This window comes from Pan troglodytes, chromosome 5 (genome assembly GCF_028858775.2).
Source record: "Pan troglodytes isolate AG18354 chromosome 5, NHGRI_mPanTro3-v2.0_pri, whole genome shotgun sequence".
Classification (NCBI taxonomy): domain Eukaryota; kingdom Metazoa; phylum Chordata; class Mammalia; order Primates; family Hominidae; genus Pan; species Pan troglodytes.
Window position 1 is genome coordinate 180,072,694 of NC_072403.2, and position 15,517 is coordinate 180,088,210.

At 44.5% G+C, this 15,517-nt stretch overlaps 1 protein-coding gene across 1 annotated transcript in view; it reads left to right on the forward strand.

Moving 5' to 3' along the window:
- The window catches only part of KIF25 (kinesin family member 25), a 72,914-nt gene that overhangs the window by 47,149 nt on the left and 10,248 nt on the right, over positions 1 to 15,517 (forward strand). Inside the window, 2 exon segments of the mRNA XM_024357516.2 lie at positions 10,867 to 10,941; positions 13,975 to 14,124. Coding sequence (XP_024213284.2) covers positions 10,867 to 10,941; positions 13,975 to 14,124 — 225 coding nt within the window.

The following is a 15,517-nucleotide window of genomic DNA, read 5'->3' on the forward strand; positions in this document are numbered from 1 at the left end:
GCCATGGGACCGTGATGTATTGGCTTCCAAGAAGCCAAATACAGCGGGAGTTGCAGTCCCAAAAGGTGACGGGAGTGGGCGCTCAGAGAACATTTGAAGAAGTCGGCCGGAGGTGGGTCACGGTGGCTCACGCCTGTAATCCCAGCACTTTGGGAGGCCAAGGCGGGTGGCTCACGAGGTCAAGAGATCGAGACCATCCTGGCCAACATGGTGAAACCCCGTCTCTACCAAAAATACAAAAATTAGCTGGGTATGGTGGTGCACACCTGTAATCCCGCTGCTTGGGAGGCTGAGGCAGGAGAATCGCTTGAACTCAAGATGCGGAGGTTGCAGTGAGCTGAGATTGTGCCACTGCACTCCAGCCTGGTGACAGAGTGAGACTCCATCTCAAACAAACAAACAAACAAACAAACAGAGAAACACCAGAGATAAAATGACCAGAGTGAAAAGACACGTTGAAGACTCAGGGTCAGACATGAAAATGACCTTAGGCTTCTCCACAGAGCAATGCAAATCAAAAGATACAGGACCAGCACCTCTAAAGTACGGAAAGAGAAACAGTCCATCCAGAGTTCTGTGCCAGTGAAAATGTCTTTCAAATACAAAGACATTTCCAGACATGGGAAAGCTGAGAGAATTAATCGCCAGAGACACACCACAAGGAGTGTACAATGGATTCTGTCCTGAAGGACATGTGGACATATGCAAAAGACGCTTTTTCTTATTAAAAAAAAAACTCTTCCAAATCTAGTTAAATGATTAAAGAAAAATAACAATGGATTGTGGAGCTCATGACACATGCAGACATAAAATGCACGTGAGCAACAGTGTGAAGGCTGGGAGTGGGCGTGCAAGTGTACTTTCGTATGGTCCTTATTTGGTATGTTAGGCGATAGAATCTGATTGCAGGCAGCCTCTAAGTTACATATGGTAAACCCTAAAACAACCACCAAAGACAATAACAAGCTAGAGATACATACAATAAGCTAACAAAAAAGATAAATGGAATTATAAAAAATCCCCAATCAAAAATAAATGTCAGGAAAAAGGGAAAAAGGATTTAAAAGATGGAAAAAGGAAAGGGATGGAAAAGATATATTTACCTGAATGCTAACATTAATCAGAGGAAAGCTGTTCTATATCTCAATAAAGCTATTTTAAAAACAAATAAAGGCTGTCAATACAATGGCAACCCAAATCATAGCAGGATGTTTTGTAGAAACGAAAAAGCTGATGATAAAATTTATATGGAAAGGTGAAGGAACTATAATAGCCAAAACAACTTGGGAAAAGGACAGAGTTGGAGGACTCACACTACCCGATTTAAAGACTTAAAATCACTAAGACAGCGTGATAGAGGCAAACCAACAGACACATCATCAATGGAACGGAGAAGAGTTCAGAAATAAACCCACACAGATGCAGGCAGCTGACTTTAATAGTTTTACTCTTTTAATGGTGGGGGCTGTCCTCTTAATTTATAGTATTCTGAGATATCTACCTTCCATGTTGTTAAGAGAATTTTTCTGGAAGAGCAGGAGAAACCCATTTTCTATAAAATATCTGTCCCAACATCAAAGTCATCAAAAGAAGCAGCAAGAACCGACCCTCCCTCCCCAGCTTCCGCTGCTTCAGAGGAGAAGCTCCCTCGAAGACAGATCATGGTGAAGTTTTCCCCTTTCTCTCTGCTTCAAATGACGCACGAGTTTACATACTGTGCTAACCTATTTCTGTTTATACAATTCATGTGCTTTTATATATAAAATTTATAATTGTAGAAAAATATACCTGACATAAAAGTTTACCATTTTAGCCATTTTTAAGCATACAGTTCAATGGGACAAAGTATGATCTGGTGCAACCATCACCACTATCCATCTTCACAGCAAAATTGTCATCCCATCCTGAAACTCCAAACCCATTAAACGCTGAACTGCCCGTCTCCCCTCCCTCAGCTGCTGGTAGCCACTGTTCCATTTTCTGTCTGAGAAGTCTTATCTAAGGCATCTGCGCATTTTATCTAAGTCTGGTAGGGAAGGGATGTTCTTTGCAATAAGCCATTCTGGAAATTACAGATAGTGCTGGGATTTCTTAGCCTTTGCGGTTGTTCAGGATCTCAGAGCATGGGTAAAGTTCAACGTTATCAATTTTTTCTCTAGATGCTTTTAAGAGTTTTCTCTCTGACTTCGGTGTTCCAAATCAAAGTGAAGCTGCACTGTTTCACTCGGCAGTTGCTGAGTTTTTTGTTTGTTTTATTTTATTTTATAATACTGCTTGGGACTTTTAATCTTTGAATTAATGTCATTCTTTAAGTTGAACAATTATCAGGCAAAATCTTTTTAAAAGTGCTTTCTCTCCTTCTATCTATACCCTTTTAATGAAATTCCTATTAGATATAGATTAGCCCTTTTCATTCTACCATCTGTGTCTCTACCATTACCCGCTTTTGAGATGATCGCCTTCCTTGTATCTCTGTGCTGCATTCTGGGTAATTTTCCTGTGACAATCTTTTAATTAATTCACGTATTCTCTCTTCATCCATGGTTAAACTTCCATTTAACCCATCTGTTTTTCGTGCTTGTAAATTATTTGGCTCATTTTTAAATCTTCTTATTCTTTTAAAAATAGTCTTCCATTTTCCTTATGTTTTGTATTCCTTATTTTGTATCTTTACTGATTTATTTTTTATTTTTTAGTGACAGACTCTCACTCTATCACCTAGGCTGGAGTGCAGTGCTGCAATCATAGCTCTCTGCAGCCTTGAACTCTTGGCCTCAAGTGATTGTCCCACCTCAGCCTCCTGAGTAGCTAGGATTACAGGCATGACTTTATTCATGTTTAACATTGTTTTCTTAAGTCTCTTTCAGAATGTTCTATTGTGTCTGGTTCTTGTGGCGGCTGCTGTATTACTTGTATCTTTGTTGCCACTGACTGTAGTGATTTATTTATTTTGTGTTTTATAAGTTTTTACTGCGAACTTATCTTTGGTGAGGAGTTTTTTTGATTGTTTCTTTTTTTTTTTTGGTAGGAGACTTGTGTACTCTTGGCTGTGGGTTTGCAACTATGATTTTTCCTGCAAGGGCCTGGGGTTTCACAAAAGTTCTGAATCAGTTTTCAGGTAACGTTTGTGGTTTGTGATTTCTCTGCCCTGTGGGCTCCTTGCATTTGGATTCTGTGCTCACTTGCGGTGCAGGTGTGAGGCTTTGATTGCTCACAGGAGACCTGACTCGTCATCTAGACTCTGAGGCACGTGGAATACTTTCTTACCACTTATCTGGACCCCCTTTTCAGGGACTAGGCCTATCTTTGAGTGCCCTGGACTTGCACAGCCATGGCACCTCCATGTCCTGCCTCCTGTCTCCAGAGGGCAGAAAACCCTGCCTTGTAAGCCCTGTTGCTTCTGTCTGGATTGGTTCCTCAGCCTGGGTGCTTGCAGTACCAACTCGAGCCTTCTACTCAGCCTTTTTCCACTCTTCATTTCTTGCACCTAGGAAGTTTCCTTCTTCCTTTTTTTTTTTTTTGAGGAGTCTTGTTCTGTTGCCGAGGCTGGAGTACAGTGGCACAATCTCAGCTCACTGCAACCTCCACCTTCTGGGTTCGAGCGATTCTCCTGCCTCAGCCTCCCAAGTAGCTGAGACTTCAGGCATGCACCATCACATCCGGCTAATTTTTGTATTTTTAGTAGAGACAGGGTTTCACCATGTTGGCCCAGCAGGTCTTGAACTCCTGACCTCAAGTGATCGGCCCACCTTGGTCTCAGCACGCACGTGCTGAGATTACAGGCGTGAGCCACCATGCTGGCTAATATTTGTATTTCTAGTAGATACCGGGTTTCACCATGTTGGCCAGGCTGGTCTTGAACTCCTGAACTCAAGTAATCCATCCGCCTCAGCCTCCCAAGGGCTAGGATTAAAGGCGTGAGCCACCGTGCCCAGCCAGTTTCCTGTCTTTCTTCCCTTCAATGTCAGTAGCATATTTTAAAACACATTTTGTTTCTATTTTATCTGCATCACTTACATGTTGGTTAGGGGAGAGAAAGGGAGTTGTAGTATCTTAGCCACCATGTGTCGTGATCTGGAGCTTCAGAGACAGTGCACTTTGCAGAATGTGTTTTATTACTCAAGGATTGCAATAATATTAGAATCTGTATAGTCTCATGCATTTTTATTATTTATTTACTGAAAAACATTTTATTTGTGTATCTAAAACCAAATAACTTGATTTTTTTCCCTAAAATAATCATATTTAAAAATCCCACTATGAATACTCAAGAAAATTTTCATCAGTTTCACATGTAATAAAGTAGCTTCCTGAAGAAACTTCCATACACGGTGCTGGTGGTTCAATGGATTTAATTTGTAAGAGCAAAGCCAGTCTTCACGTGCAAAAGCTTTTTCTCATGTCTGTGCACTAAAAACAGTATAGAGAAAAATGATACTTTTTATCAGTGTAGAAAAGAAGCAAATTTATGAGCACTTTGGAGTAATAGCCCCATGGCTTAGCTTCATCATGTTTGTTTATGCAAACACTTGTGGAACTTCGCTTCCTCGTGACACATGGTTTTTTTACAATCCTTCACTGGGCTGACCTTTCTTCCACTATTGATTTTGTCCTCTTTTGGTGACTCAATTATGCAGGGGAATAATCTTAGTAAAAACCTCTCTCTCTTTTTTTTTTTTTTTTTTTTTTTTTACTGTGCTTCAGAGTAATCTGGCGTTGGGCTAGGTAAAGAGGGAAATGGGGTTGGCCTGACTCCTTCCAGGAGTTTATACCCTAGTTGAGAACTAGGCTTGGGATGGGAGGCTTGGGAGATCTTTACAATGATAAGTAATATCAACGTTGGCAGAATAAGGTGAAGCAATCAAAATAGGTGACATAATTGGCCAAGGATGGAGAAGAAAGGAATGTTCGGGGCCGGGCGCGGTGGCTCACACCTGTAATCTCAGCACCTTGGGAGGCCAAGGCGGGTGGATCATCTGAGGTCAGGAGTTCAAGACCAGCCTGGCTGGCTGGGCGCGGTGGCTCACGCCTGTAATCCCAGCACTTTGGGAGGTCTAGGTGGGTGGATCACCTGAGGTCAGGAGTTCGAGACCAGCCTGGTCAACATGGTGAAACCTCATCTCTACTAAAAATACAAAAATTAGCTGGGCATGGTGGCACACACCTGTAGTCCCAGCTACTCGGGAGGCTGAGGCAGGAGAATCGCATGAACCCGGGAGGCGGAGGTTGCAGTGAGCCGAGAATGTGCCACTGCACTCCAATCTGGACGACAGAGTGAGATTCTGTCTTCAAAAAAAAAACGAAAAAGAAAGAAAGGAATGTTTGGAATGGAACAGGGTTAATGAGGGAAGCACCTCTGGGGAAGAGGCCTTGAGCCTGGACTCAGCTCTGGAGGTTTAGGTGGGACAGGCATCCCAACAAAGGACAGAGACTCATCAGAGACGCGGGGACGCTCACTGATGAAGGACCTGGGGGTGTGGCTCGGGAATGTCTCCTTCGTGATGAATTCTTCTCAGTTTCCCTGTGTCCCTCGGTTGGAGGCCGCTGCTCCGACTTCTCATTTCCCGCTCCTGCTTCATCTCTTGGAATAGTGTTTGGCACATTATAGTAGCTGCTTCTACTGTGGTCTTCCCAACTGGAACAGGAGCCCCGCGGGGCTGGGGACAAGGTCTTACCTTGCATCCCAATAAATGAGCATTTCATTTAAATTGTGTTTAAAATCGTGGCTTGCTGGATGATGGCTGGACCGTGTCAGCTGGCGTCGGTGGTAGATACATTGTGGTAAAAGCTTTTTCCTTCCTCCCGACCCCACCTCCAATCCTTGCACTTTACTGTTACACACCCTAGACTTGACTTGGGAAGTAAACAGCGCCAGTTTAAGGAAGCACGTGGCCTATTGATAAAGGACTGGGCTGAATGTTTAGAGCCAAATGCACCCTTCGGTTAAAGTGCTGAAGGATTCAATGCGCACCTTCGGGTGCTTAGCACAGAGCTGCTGAGAAGGAATAAAGTAGGGTCGGATTAGGAATAAAAAGTTTAAAGTATGATCCTTTCCCCACGCGGCTTACACACAGGCTGTGGGTATCGGTCATCACCGCAAAGCAGCCAGAGTCCCACAGAGTGTGCGGCCGAGTGCTGAGCGACAGAGAAATTCCTGTGGGCAAGAGAGTCACAGAGTGGCTAGAGCTTGAGCTGGGTGGAGTTTAGTTACATACGTCACCTACACGTAGCCCTTGGCAGTCTCCAAGTACTTTCAGGCCGTTGGTCGTCCCAGGAGGACCTGAAGAGGAAGCTGCGGGGGGCACCACCGCCCAGTCTAGTTAAACGATGGCTTTTAGTAAGCGTTGGATTTGGGCAGAAGGTCTCAGTCTTTGGGTTACACCAGGCTGCTGCTCAGGTCAGTGGAGAAGCACAGGCAAGGGCACTGTGGTGGGGAAACCACCCTCGGGGATCGTGTGACCTTGTTTTGGGGAAGAAGGAAGTGGACAGCACAGTTCATGCCGACACATGTCTTCTCAGAGGGCCCTGTCTCAATATGAATACGCTGAGGGTCGAAGGGAAACGTCAAAATTGTGCTGTTAGAAGTGAACAGAAAAATGGAAGAATTTGTGCAACTTGCTGTCTATCTATAGAGCTAGGGGAGACTTTAAATATAAATCTCTGCAAGAATTCATTCTGGGGTAATATTGTTTAGCATTCAGGATCATCTTGTTTTTATAAACAGTGGAGCATATGGTTCTTATGAAATCAGAACATTGTTGGTTTTTATAACAGCTTTTTATGGAACTAACGAATGTCAAAATATTTTATTTCCATTCTAAAAAAAATTCCAACACTTTCAGCCCTTAACTTATTTTAAAAATAAATTTGTATGAGGGGGAAAGTTCAATTTTACTATTCAGAAAAAATATTAATAGGTCCAGGGTCAGAAGAAGGTTATTTTCTAAGTGAAATAAAAATATTATTTAAAAAAAGACAAACTAAAAGTAATGCCACTGATCCAAAATGCAAGGAGAAAAAGAATAAGTCATGTTCACTGTTTTGAGAAGAATTCATTTATCAGGAAGCTGAAGGACTGCTGGCCGTGTTCTTGTAGAACAGGATTTACAATGTGATATTCCTAACTGACACATTTGTGTGAAATTTCTATAGTCGTTCAAGTTCAAGCATTTTTCTGAGCACCTATTATGTGCCAGGCACCCTGTTAGACACAAGGGATGCAGGTGAGAGGAAGGCAGCATTTTTGCCACCAAGACCTAGAGCTGTAGGGACCGTTCCCAGGAGGCTGCGCTGAGCTCAGAAGCCACCAACACAGCAGTGGGGCGGGCGGCAGAGATGGGGGAGGCCCTCAACCTGGGGCTTGACAGCTCAGCTAACCAGGAGTTAACCAGGCAGAGAAAAAGGGAAAGGTGGCCGGGGGTGGCGGCTCACGCCTGTAATCCTAGCACTTTGGGAGGCAGAGGCGGGCAGATTGCCTGAACTCAGGAGTTCGAGACCACCCTGGGCAACAGGGTGAAATCCCGTCTCCACTAAAATACAAAAAATTAGCTGGACGTGGTGGCGCACACCTGTAGTCCCAGCTACTCGAGAGGCTGAGGCAGGGAGAATCGATTGAACCAAGGAGACAGAGGTTGCAGTGAGCCGAGATTGGGCCATTGCACTCCAGCCTGGGTGAGAGAGTAAGACTCTGTCTCCAAAAAAAAAAAAAGAGAGAAAAAGAAAAAGGGAAAGGAGATTCCAGGTTGGGGGGAAAATGTCAAAGTTATGAAGAAAAAGAATGAGAATGACAGGCTCCAAGCACAGGAGCCTTGGGTGTGGCTGGACATGACTGTGGGAGGCCGGTGCTGGGGGTGCCAGGTCCCAGGGCCAGCTTCCCACTGGCACTGGGACCGCCCCTCCTCCCTGGACAGCTGCGTGGGCAAGGCCGGCTTCCCTCCACATCCCCATGGAGCACGAGGTCAGATGCATGGGTTGTTCCGGTCCGTGGGTGAGAAACGGGTTCTCTGTGTCGCGTCTCTTCAGAGCGAAGTTGAGTCTTTTCGTGTGCTTCTGACATTCGCATCTTTTTTTCTGTGCATTCTTCACTTCTCTGCAAGGACTGACCTTTCCCTTCTCTATTTCTAGGAGCACTTGATAGAGCAGAGATATTTAAGCCGCCGCTACTTTCTCAGTCTGTCGTTTGCTTCTGGTGTCTTTGAGCCACACGAACATGTTTACATGATCGTAGGTAAAAAGGCTGCCAGGTTCTAGAAGAACCCACCCGTGGACTCTGCTGGGACACGCATGGCCGGGTGGTTTTCATTAAACTCGTGGTCTGTTGGGAATGTGTCCTAGTCCATTTTATAAAGAATTGACCCCATTTTATCTTTTTAAATCTATTCATTTACTGCAACGCCACTTATTTTTTAAAATATTAATTAAAAATAATATTTTAAAATTTATTTATTTAAAAAAAGGATATAGAGATGGAGTTTTGCCCGTTGCCCAGGCTGGTCTCAAACTCTTGGGCTCAAATGATCTGTCCACCTTGGCCTCCCAAAGTGCTAGGATTACAGGCGTGAGCCATCGTGCCCAGCCTGTAACACCACTTATTAAAACACCTCTCTCCCCACTGACCTGAGATGCCCCTTTATCTGACAGCCTGTTGCCACATGGAGTTGTATCTGTCTAGCATTTCCCCCTCTTCCTTCGGCCTACTTACTAATTCACGCAGCAAGACCAAGCTGTCATAGATAGAGTCTCAGAGAAGGTTCCAGTGTCTGAGCCCGTCCCATCCCAGTTCCTCTATTTTCCAGGGCTTCTTTCTATTCTCGTTCTTTTATTTTGCCAAAAAAAAAATTGTAACAAAACTTTGGAGCTCCAGGAAAAAGCTGACAGCATATATAGTATTTTGGGGGGGATTGAGGTAAGTTTATAAACCAACTTTGGAAAAACTGGCATCTTCATGAGTTGACTCTTCTATTCAGGAACATGCCGTGACTTTTCACTTGTTTGAGTTTAATCATGTATTTTCAGGAGCCTTTTTATCATTTTCTTCATGAAGGATTAGAACATTTCTTATTAAGTTTATTTCCAGGCATATTTTTGTTGGTATCACTGATAGAGTCTCATCTCCCAGCATGTCTTCTAACTCTGTTTGTATATATAGAGGCTATGGATGTTTTCACATTAATTTTATGACCTGCTGTTTTGTTAAATTATTTTATTGATTTAGTAATTTTCTTTGTCTTTTCATTTTGGATTTCTCAGATGTATGGCCATATTAGCTCCAAGTAGAGATTCTTTTGCCTTTTCTGATTCTTATGTCACTAATTGATTTCTTTTGTTCAACTGCATAAGCCAATCATAGCTCGATGCAATATTAAATAGTATTGCAGGTAAAGAGTATTGCAGGTAGTTGGCATCTTGGACTTTTCCCTCCTATTACTGGGGAAAACTCCAGTATTCTTTAAAGGTAAGATGTACACAAAGCCTAAAATATTTACGATCTAGTTTTTTCAGAAATAGTTTGCCAACCCTTGCCATAGATTAGGAAACTTAGAAGGTGGCAACCCTGTGCAATGTAGATGCCATGATGAATTATTATTTCTAAAACACCAACTGGAAAAAGTAACTTAACTAGACAATTAAGGAAATGCGAACACTGACTTTTGGATGGTGTTAAGGAATAACTAACATTCATGTTAAGGCATGGTCATGGTAATACTGTTATGTTTTCAAGTCATGATCCTTTACAGATATACTGGCCTTCCCAGGTGACATGGACCTCAGGTCAGCTTCAGCGTGAGAAGCAGGCCAGGCCTGGGTCTGGAGCCGGGTGATGTGCACATGGGGCTCACTTTTCTATTCTTTCTACTTTTGTATCTTGGTGTATTTTCTGAGTGAAAAGTTAAAAAAGATCTCAGCCCTGAGCATCTTCCCACACAGTGCTCACCACACCCTCTACATCATGCATGTGGAACACCTCATAAGGGTCCCCTCCCCCGTGTCAAATTAATGCCGCTGCTGGAGGCGACGTGGATCAACTGAGCGTCAGGACACACTTGAAAATGAAGGAAGGAAAAAACTTGGTTCCAGCTAAGTCAAAACCTGTCGTTCAGGAAACTGAGGTTCACATTAAAGCCTACCTGACCAAGTGCAACCAAGCACCAGTGCTGGGCAGCTGCCAGGGAGCCTGTTCTCTCACCGTGCTCCAGGCTTCTTTCAAACTGTGCAGGAAACGGCATTTTTTGGACGTTGCTTCCTGTTTTATTTGTACCTGTTTACAGACCCAGAACCACACGAGGTTTCCTTTTCAGAGCGGACATCCAGTCCCATGATATCGATTCAAGTTCTGCTGAACTGACCTGGGGCCTAGGAAAACAAGATTTTTAAGAGCTTGAACATAAAAATCAAATGTTATATATCAAATATTGCTCAGAGTGGGATTTTTACATTGCGATTATTGGGCCCTCTAAAGTAGAGCTAATTTAGTTATGGGATAATTATATCCTCCCTCTGTCCCTCTCTCTCTCCCTCCCTCCTCCTACTCCTCCCTCCCCTCCCCTCTCATCTCCCCTCCCCTCTCCTTTCCCCTCCCGCTCTTCCCTCCCTTCCCCTTCCCTTCCTTCCTTCCTTCCTTTCTTGCAAGCATCTGTCACTTCATTTATACTTATTACATTTTCATAGCAGAAAGTACTATCTTTACTCTTTATTAACCTCTGTTATCTTGAAAAATAACACAGATTAATCTTTTGTTGAAGAATCCTGATGGCGTTGGGGGGATGGGAAGTACACGGGGCGTTGTGTTCCCAGGTTTCTGAGTCTGCATGCTAGAGCAGCTTTCTGCTGCTTCTATTAATGCAGCATTTTCACTTTGTCTCTCAGGGTTTATGGTCCAGCAGAGTCTCAGAGCGCGGTCTTTGGAGATGTGTGCCCCCTACTCACGTCTCTCTTGGATGGGTGAGTTAAAATATTTTTAAGGCCAGTCATCATAGTTACATTTGAATATAAAGAAGCTTCACTGTGCTGTGGAGTAAGAATGTCGCATTAGAGTCTGAGCATTCTACAGCACTGCAGAGCATGCCCATGGGTCACCCAGCATGGACTCCGCTTGCATCCGTGGAGACTATTTCCGCACCCTGGGAAAAGGAGTGAGAATGATTTGGAGAATGCTTGTTAAATGAGCATATCCACCTGGGATTCCAAACTCCACTTTAGTTACAGTGCATGTGGGCTTAAGCCTGTGAGTGCAGCTGCCATTCTCTCTGGGATTCTAACATTTCAGAATTTAAAAAAAATCTGTAAGGAATGTTAATGTCAGATTTAGGGACTTTTCCCTTTGGGAATCAGCCTTCTATTCTTGCAATATACAACTACTGATGTCAAAGGCAGCGGGCTGTAATTTAGGAATGAAGAATTTTTTTTACTTAATGGAGACACCTTAAGCCAATACTTTCCACTCCGGGGCATTTTGAAGAATCTCAGTTTTGTGGCAGAAGTCCACATAAAGTTCCTGACGAAGACTTACTTGCATTGTCCAGCAAAGGCTTCTGCACAGCCAACCTCAAGGAACCTCAAGGACCTAGAAACTGTAATTACACAGTGTGCTGCACATCCAAAGGCACATGATCCGACGAGTAGGGTCAACTCAGGAAGCTCCTATATCTGACCACGCACGCACGCGGGGCCGCTCCGCCAATCATGATGCAGTTGCTGCTTCAACTCTTCCTCCAGAGGGCTGGGATTTTTATACCCATCTGAAAAAATGGTTTTGAAAATGATAGGGGAGTCTCTTTTTAAGTAGGCATCTTTTAAGTAAGCAGATTCCAGAAATAAAAAAGACATCGTGGTCACAGTGATCACTGCCAGAACTGCCTTTCCAGGATAATGCGAAACAGATGGAGTTAGTTTGAGTTCTGAGTCTTGTCAGCAAAAAGAGTCAAACTCTGTAAAATATTGGGAGAGATTTATCCTGAGCCAAATATGAGTGACCGTGGCCCATGACACGGCCCAGGAGGTCCTGAGAGCACATGCCCAGGGTGGTCGGGCGCAGCTTGGTTTTGTACATTTCAGGGAGACATGAGACTTCAATCCAATTCATTTAAAAAATACATTGGCTCCGGAATGTCTGGGTTAAGGTAAAGGATTATGGAGACTAAAGTTCTCACTTGCAGAGGAAGCCTTTAGGTAGCAGCTTCAGAGAGAACAGAGCGTAGATGTTTCTTATCAGATGTAAGATCTGTGTCGATATTAAGGCTGCAGGGTATCGTGAGGCCTGTCCGGCCCCCACTTCCCGTCATGGCCTGAACCAGACTCTGAGGTTAAATTTTAGAGTGCCCTGGCCGAGGAGGAAGTCCATTCAGATGGCTGGGGGGCCTTAGAATTGTATTTTTGGTTTACAGCTTCCTTCTCCAGGAAGTTTCCTTTTACTGTTCATTCTTAAATGGTTGAAAGACTCCTGTAAGAACCCATTTATCTGTTGTAGTCAAAGATATTCTCCACACAAAGAAATGCATGTAAATGAACTCAGGGAAGCTGGAAGAGACATAGCCTATAGTGGGGTTTTGTTATGAATGCCTTGAGACTTTTTAATCCTGGAAGGAAAACTCGCAGGATGGTAACGCAGAGGCCTGATCAGCTTGGTGGGAGCTTGTGGTTTCCAGGCTCTTGTGGCTGGAATGTAACAGTCAACCCTAGCGACTCAAACCGTCAGCCCCAGGACTGGGCTCTGCTGCTTTTCCTGTCCTTTTCTAGGGGAGACTTAGATGTCAATCAGAACACTGTCTCGCAATCATTTTGTCAAAACAACAAGCTTTATTTGTTGGACTTGTGGTGGGTACACCACGTTAACCGGTATTGATACATCGGAGTCACAGTTGACCAGTTAAGTCAGAATTTCTGAGTGCAGGACTTGCGGAATCTCCCCTGATGACTCGGACGGGGGGTCAGGGCTGGAGATCCTGCTCTGAGGCGTGAATCCACTCAGCATCAGGCCAGGTGGACCCATACCTTTACAACCATGAACATCTTAAACATCATGACTAAGAGGATGATTTTCTATCATACTTATTTTAAATATTCTTCCAAATATTTCTGATCCTCCCATTGATATTTTGGGCTAAATAGCACAATTGGAAGGAAATGTAGGGATGTTGGTAGTTAACTTCTCTGAAATAAGCTGCAGTCAGCTAATTGAGAGTCTTGGGACCGAGAGGCAGCAGGTGCTACTGTCACAGAGAGGACCTCAGCACATGTGAATTGACTGTGGACATGAACACCTCAAAGTCGCTTCCAATTACAAAATACAAAATTTTTCTTTTGTATGAAACATATGCAAAAATGGCTCATGCTTGTAATCCCAGCACTTTAGGAGGTTAAAGCAGGAGGATCTCTTGAGTCCAGGAGTTTGAGACCAGCCTGGCCAACATGGCGAAACTCCGTCTCTACTAAAAATACAAAAATTAGCTGGGTGTGCTGATGCATGCCTGTGATCCTAGCTACTTGGGAGGCTTAGGCAGGAGAATCGCTTGAACCCAGGAGGCAGAGGTTGCAATGAGCCAAAATTGTGCCATTGCACTCCAGCCTATGTGACAGAGCAAGAATCCGTCTCAAAAAAAAAAAAAAAAAATAGATAGTTACAGTGAAGGTGTGGGGATTTAGGAAGGCCTTGCTAAGGTCAGAATCCCTATGTGAATGCTGAGCTGGTGGATGGGGAGATGAAAACACCCAGGAGAAACCGGGATGGATGAACCCACGCTGTGTGTGTGTCAGTGCAAATACCGTTTAATCCAATGTCGTACAACAAGATAGCAACAAGGATAGATTATGCAAAAAATAGTTGTAGTTAAATGAAAACCTAATTTATAAGAAATGGAGTAACAGGGGAATAGGAAATGAAATGTATTGAAGTTTCTCATACAAGTGAAAATTTTTCCTGGAATCTTCTTGGCACCCACGTGTGTTTTGCTGGACTGAATCTGCTCTGAATTTTAGGTACAATGTTTGTGTTATGGCGTATGGACAGACGGGCAGCGGAAAGAGCTATACCATGCTGGGACGCCATTCGGACGATGGCCCTGTTCTGCCGCTTGACCCACAGAGTGACTTAGGAATTATCCCTAGAGTGGCTGAGGAGCTCTTCAGGTACTGCCGATGGTGATGAGTGGGGCAGAGAAATATGGCAGGGAAGCCAGGCGGTCAGCACCTTGGTTATCACGTGGGAAAAATTATTACCATTTGAAGAAGGTGATCAAACCCCATAATCTCATCAGATACATTCAGCACTATGAAGTGCTTTCATACTTCTGGGCATTATTGCTACCAATTCCTGTGATGAAATTATGTTGAAATTCTATCATTAAGACTAAACTTTATTTTTAAATTTTTTTAGAGACAAGGTCTTGCTTTGTCACCCAGGCTGGAGTGCAATAGTGTGATCTCAGCTCACTACAACCTCCACCTCCTGGGTTCAAGCGATTCTCCCTCCTCAGCCTCCCGAGTATCTGGTATCACAGGTGTGCGCCACCATGCCCAGCTAATTTTTGTATTTTTAGTAGAGACGGAGTTTTGCTGTGTTGGCCAGGCTGGTCTCAAACTCCTGACCTTAGGTGATCCACTCGCCTCGGCCTCCCAAAGTGCTGGGATTATAGGCATGAGTCTCCCTGCCTGGCTAAGACAAAACTTCTTGAAAGAGATCCCGAGTTACAGGGTTCCTTAGGCAGGGGTGGAGGTGGGGGATGGTGAGGGATGGAGGTTTTCTGTCCTGGAATGGGAAGCACAGAGGGAAAACTCCCGTCCTTCCGTCGCCCTTCCTCCTGCCGCCATCAGGAGTGTATGCATCCGCTTCTCTTTAGGGGTCCAGCCAACATGGCCTGCGAAGACGCTCCCGACCCGTTAGCACATTCTCGAAAGAGACCCACTGCCCGTGTCATGATTTCACCAACATAGTTAGTTCTAGGGAAAAATAAAATAGTAAAAAGTCGTCTCAGTGGTCGGGCGCAGTGGTTCAAACACCTGTAATCCCAGCACTTTGGGAGGTCGAGGCGGACGGATCACAAGGTCAGGAGTTCGAGCTTGCATGGATGGTGCATGTCATTAAATATTCAACCAGTCATTTTTCCTTCTGCTAAGCAAACTCTTTAAGTTCCAGAAACAAAGGCTCAGGCAAGAGCACTGGGGAACTGAGGTAGAAAAAACAAAGGCTGAGGCAAGAGCACTGGGGAACTGAGGTAGAAAGCGGGAGAGAATGGTGGGAGTTTCAAGACCCCTCACTGCGTTTCTTCTCGTCTGTGAGAGCGGGGACACCACGGTGGAAGGGGGCGATGTGGTGTGGCAGCACGTCCCGGACGTCGGCTTCGCAGTGTTCCCAGTGTGAGCTGCGTGCGTGCTTCCGAGGCCGTTTCCCCCTCAGCTGGGCTTAGGGATGCACGATGCACAGCCAGTGAGAGCAGGCGTCGTACATTCCACGGCTGCGTTTCCGTTTGGCTCTGGAATTTGCGGACGGAAGCATATCCAGGGCGGCAAAGGGCTGCCGGGG